The sequence below is a fragment of the Chiloscyllium plagiosum genome, chromosome 5 (genome assembly GCF_004010195.1).
Source record: "Chiloscyllium plagiosum isolate BGI_BamShark_2017 chromosome 5, ASM401019v2, whole genome shotgun sequence".
NCBI lineage: Eukaryota > Metazoa > Chordata > Chondrichthyes > Orectolobiformes > Hemiscylliidae > Chiloscyllium > Chiloscyllium plagiosum.
Genome location: NC_057714.1, coordinates 122,512,205 through 122,517,299, shown reverse-complemented (window position 1 = coordinate 122,517,299; position 5,095 = coordinate 122,512,205). Strand labels below are relative to the sequence as shown.

The window sequence follows — 5,095 nt, the reverse complement described above, 5'->3', positions numbered from 1 at the left end:
TTTGATGGGGGACAGTGTAGAGTGAGCTTTACTCTGTATCTAACCCCGTGCTGTCCCTGTCCTTGGGAGTGTTTGATGGGGGACAGTGTAGAGGGAGCTTTACTCTGTATCTAACCCCGTGCTGTCCCTGTCCTGGGAGTGTTTGATGGGGGACAGTGTAGAGGGAGCTTTACTCTGTATCTAAGCCCGTATTGAGACAGTGGTGCAGGTCGTACCTCCTCATTGCTTTGTAGAACGTGGATGATGGGGTCCTGTGGAGCGAGGAGTGCCCCTTCCTTCTTCAGGGTGAGTCTGGGCCGCAGCCCACACATCTGGTAATGTCGCTGAGTGGCCTGCTCTGCCAACCAAGACACAGTCCGTACTTCAGTGTCACTGTAGGCCGAGGAAAGACAGGTTAAACTCACAACTGGAACTGTGCTGAGATCCAGTATTCTGCTTTGTGTGTTTCAATTCCACGTTGATGAATTGATTGGATATCCCACCAGCTACCATGGTGGGATTTGTCCCCAGAACATTAAACAAAAACAACTGCGGATGCTGGAAATCTGCAACAAAATACAGAAAGTGCTGGAGAAACTCAGCAGGTCTGGCAGTGTCCGTGGAGAGAAAGCAAAACTAATGTTTCTGCTCCAGTGACCTTTCCTCATGGGTTCTGGAGGAGGGTCACTGGATATTAACTCTGTTTTTCTTTCTCCACAGATGCTGCCAGACTTGCTGAGATTCTCCAGCAACTCTCCAGAAGAAGAAGCCCACCTCAAGACAAGTGGGTAAACGGTATGGAAGGCTCTCAAATGATTAACCTGAAGGCTGGAAGGTACCTGAGCCGAAGACGAGATACTATCCCTCTTGGAGAATTGAGAGCAATAAGTGATTGTGAAAGTATCACTGATTATCCTCGGACACCCCTCTGCTTCACCAAAGTCCTTCCAGGAAGGAATTCTGCCATCCTCACCTGGTCAGGCCTACACCGGACTCCAGAACGTGGGTGACGCACATATGTCCTCTGAAATACATTCCTGATGAAGGGCTTGGGCTCAAACCATCAACTCTGCTGCTCCTTGGATGCTGCCTGACCGGCTGTGCTTTTCAAATCCTGCCCTGTGAAATAGCTGAACAGGGCCCTCTGTTCAAGGACAGTCAGGGATGGCCCTTGTGTGTGATGGAAGAATGAAATAAGTCTGGGGAGAGCTGCCCACAGTTCAGGTCTCCGTATCCGGAGCAGGTTAAAGAGGCAAAGAAGGGTTTACGAGAATGACAGCCGAACACAGAGGGTCATCATTGTTGAGAAAGACTCGACAGGCTGGGAGTCTGCGTCAGTAAGGAGCTGAGGGATCACTGGGCAGGGGACTTTAGTATTTGAAAGTGGTTTCACAAAGGATTGACCAGTTCAAATGGACAGCAGCTCACCCTCTGAAGCACAACTAGGCAATAATTGGACTTCTTATTGTCACATGTACTGAGTTACAGTGAAAAATATTGTCTTCCATGCTAACCAGACAAATCATACCTCACATAAATACATCAGGGTAATGGAACAGAATATAGTGTTACAGCTACAGAGAGGGTGCAGAGAAAGATCAACTCTAATATACGAGAGGTCTGTTCATAAGTCTGATAACAGTGAGGAAAAAAGCTGTTCTTAAATCTATTGGTACATGTTCTCAAACGTTTGTATCTTCTGCCCTGTGGAAGGGGGTGGAAGAGAGTCTAACCGAGCTGGGAGGGGTCTCTGATGATGATGGCTGTTTTCTCGAGGCAGTGGGGAGTGTAGACGGAGTCAATGGGTGGAAGGCTGGTTATCCTGACAGACTGGCCTGGGTTCACACCTCTCTGTAATCTCCTGCGTAGAGCAGTTGCTGTACCAAGCTGTGATCCATCCAGAGAGGTTGCTTTCTGTGGTGCATCGATATAAATCGGTAAGAGCCATTGTGGACACTCCCAGTTTCCTGAGCCTCATGAGGAAGTTGAGGTAGTGGGTGTGCTTTTTTGTTGTAGTGTCGGTGTGGATGGACCAGGATGGATCATTGGGGATCTTTACTCCCAGGAATAAATGCTGGCCCAACCAACAACAATAACATTCCATGAGTTAACAAAATATTCTCCAGATTAATTCCCAGAATTGGAAGTTTTCACCAGGAGATCCATGGGTGCTGATCATTCAAGAGGCATCGGGTTATCAAACTCAGTTGGTCAGTGATATCTCTGTAACCTGACTAGACCCTCCAGCTCCCTTCCCCCTCACTGCCCAGCCTTGAACGTACCTGTGTGCTATTGGAATCAGGAAGACATGATCTTGAACTCTGACCCTCACTCTGATCGATGGAGGAGCTGCTGGGGCAACAGGCGCAAACTGATGAGTTGAAACCTGGAGAAAGAGAGAGAGCAGGATCGATAGATTGCTGAGCACTCAACACCGAGACATGGGGGCAGGGGTTTGTCATCATGTGACCTAGGGGGGAATACCCTATAGGACCGCAGTCTGACCCAGAGGGGCACCCTATAGAGCCACAGTCTGACCCAGGGGGGCACCCTATAGAGCCACAGTCTGACCCAGGGGGCACCCTATAGGACCGCAGTCTGACCCAGGGGGGCACCCTATAGAGCCACAGACTGACCCAGGGGGAGCACCCTATAGGGCCACAGTCTGACCCAGGGGGCACCCTATAGGGCAGCAGCCTGACCCAGGGGGAGCACCCTATAGGGCCACAGTCTGACCTAGGGCGGCACGCTATAGGACGGCAGCCTGACCCAGGGGGCACCCTATAGGGCCACAGTCTGACCCAGGGGGGCACGCTATAGGACAGCAGACTGACCCAGGGGGCACCCTATAGGGCAGCAGCCTGGCCCAGGGGGGCACGCTATAGGACAGCAGTCTGACTCAGGGGGGCACGCTATAGGACGGCAGTCTGACCCAGGGGGAGCACCCTATAGGGCCACAGCCTGACCCAGGGGGAGCACCCTATAGGGCCACAGCCTGACCTAGGGGGGACACCCTATAGGGCAGCAGCCTGACCCAGGGGGAGCACCCTATAGGGCCACAGTCTGACCCAGGGGGAGCACCTTCTAGGGCCACAGCCTGACCCTGGGGGTACACCCTATAGGGCAGCAGCCTGACCCAGGGGGAGCACCCTATAGGGCCACAGTCTGACCCAGAGAGGCACCCTATAGCACCGCAGCCTGACCCAGGGGGGACACCCTATAGGGCCACAGCCTGATCCTACAGGACTGATGGGTCCCTCCGGCTGGTTAGTGTGTGAGGGTGAACATGGAGAGTCCCGGCCATTACCAGTGAGCTGGGGGCTGCTGTGGGCTCGCTGGTTGTACAGGTGACCTGGGAGGTATCCCTCTCAATGTTGCTGCAGATGTTCCCTGTCCTCCTGAGCCCAGTCCTGTCCACGATCTGGGTCATGCGCAGTTGCTTTGATCGTTTCTTCTGCAGAGTGGCCCTTTCGCGGCAAGCAGGCAGCTGTGAGCTCCGACAGAGATCTCCTTCAGTGCTGAGAGCAGGCTCCTCTCGCTCAGGGACACTGCCTGCCTGGCTCTGTTCACGACGCCTCTTCTTGGCTCGGCTACTGCCCAGATCATCGTCCAGCCAGCTGTCCTCCACGTATTCACTATCCGGGATCAACGCTGACTTTCTGCTAGTGGCTGCCGGATGAACGGGCGGTACTGCTAAAGTTTGGGATAAAATCCTGGACTTTGCACTCCCTAAATTCCGGATAGCCTGCAGGTAAGTGGATGCCCCGACACTGGGAGCATCGAAATCACATTCCCGCCCCGTCCTGGGCAAATGCCACTCACTCGCCTCCTCCTGACTCGAACCAGAGTTGTTGAGCAGAGCTGGTGTCCAGCCACTGGTGGGTTTGGTCCTTCCTGGGCCAGTGGAAGCCCTCTGACCCATGGCCCTGTGCCGTTTCTTCACTGGTTGGCATCGCTCCACCGGAACGTCCTCATCAGAAGAGTCCTCCTCCCCGAGAGCAGACCAATCCAGCCGACTGCGAGTGGTCATCTGGGTACCGGACCCTGGGGGTTTCCCAGGGCCATCAGATGTACCATCGGCGCTGTGTAACCGAGCACGCAGCAGACTGCTCTGGGTCACGGTAGCTGTGTTCGAATCCAGCCTGCTGCGGCACTGACCTCCCGTGTCCTTGTGCCGAAAGCCTCTCTCTTGTTCCTCAGGAGGAGTGGACACAGAGGCAGTAACACACCCTCCGATTGTCTCCTGTGGCTGTGAACTTTCAGAGTCAAACAGTTCACTCTCTTGAAGGACTTGAACAGGCTGTGAATCTGTCAAGAGGAATTAAATGTTAACACAATATTTCACTAAAAGGTACAAAGGAAAGCAAATTCTAACGATTATAAAACCAATTGTTAGTAGAGAAAATTAGAACATTCTTTACTCTTTCAAACGGTGAGTAAAGTTCTCTCTATACTATTCCCAGAATAAAGCTCCCTCTACACTGTCCCCATCAAACAACTCCCAGGACAGGGACATACAGGGTTAGATACAGAGTAAAGCTCCCTCTACACTGTCCCCCATCAAACACTCCCAGGGCAGGGACAGCACAGGGTTACATACAGAGTAAAGCTCCCTCTACACTGTCCCCACCAAATCCTCCCAGGACAGGAACAGCATGGGGTGAGAGACAGAGTAAAGTTCCTTCTACACTGTCCCCTCTGAATGTATACAGAGTGTGTTTCAACTTGTGGGAAGGAGCCAAACTCGAGGCGATCCATCCATAAATTGCCATCAGGAAATCCAACTGGGAGTTCAGAAGAAAGGTCTTCGCCAGACAGAGTGAGAATGTGGGCCACCCTCCCACATGTGGGCAAGAAGACCAGTCCGTGTGTGTTTCACAGCGAATTGAGTAGAGGCAGATTAAGGTGCAGTTGGAAATGAGCACACAGACCATCCTGGGCTGGATGGGCTGAATGGCTGGTTCCTGAGCTGCCCGGAGGGAATGGTCTTCCTCACGTTGCTGGTGAAAGGAGCCTGCAATTACAATGTGCTGGGATTTCCGGCTCACCTCTGGCAGAGCTGCTCGCCAGCAGTTTCTCGATGTGTTTACACTGCTGCTTGGTGTCCTGGTCAAGG

At 52.8% G+C, this 5,095-nt stretch overlaps 1 protein-coding gene across 1 annotated transcript in view; it reads right to left on the bottom strand.

Annotated features, from left to right (window-relative positions):
- The window catches only part of tonsl (tonsoku-like, DNA repair protein), a 67,062-nt gene that overhangs the window by 17,697 nt on the left and 44,270 nt on the right, over window positions 1-5,095 (bottom strand). Inside the window, exons 17-20 of the mRNA XM_043691082.1 lie at window positions 5,028-5,093; window positions 3,287-4,287; window positions 2,262-2,365; window positions 199-372 (exon numbers count right to left, since the gene is read on the bottom strand). Of these exons, the coding sequence (XP_043547017.1) occupies window positions 199-372; window positions 2,262-2,365; window positions 3,287-4,287; window positions 5,028-5,093 (1,345 nt within the window). The remainder of the gene's footprint in view (window positions 1-198; window positions 373-2,261; window positions 2,366-3,286; window positions 4,288-5,027; window positions 5,094-5,095) is intronic.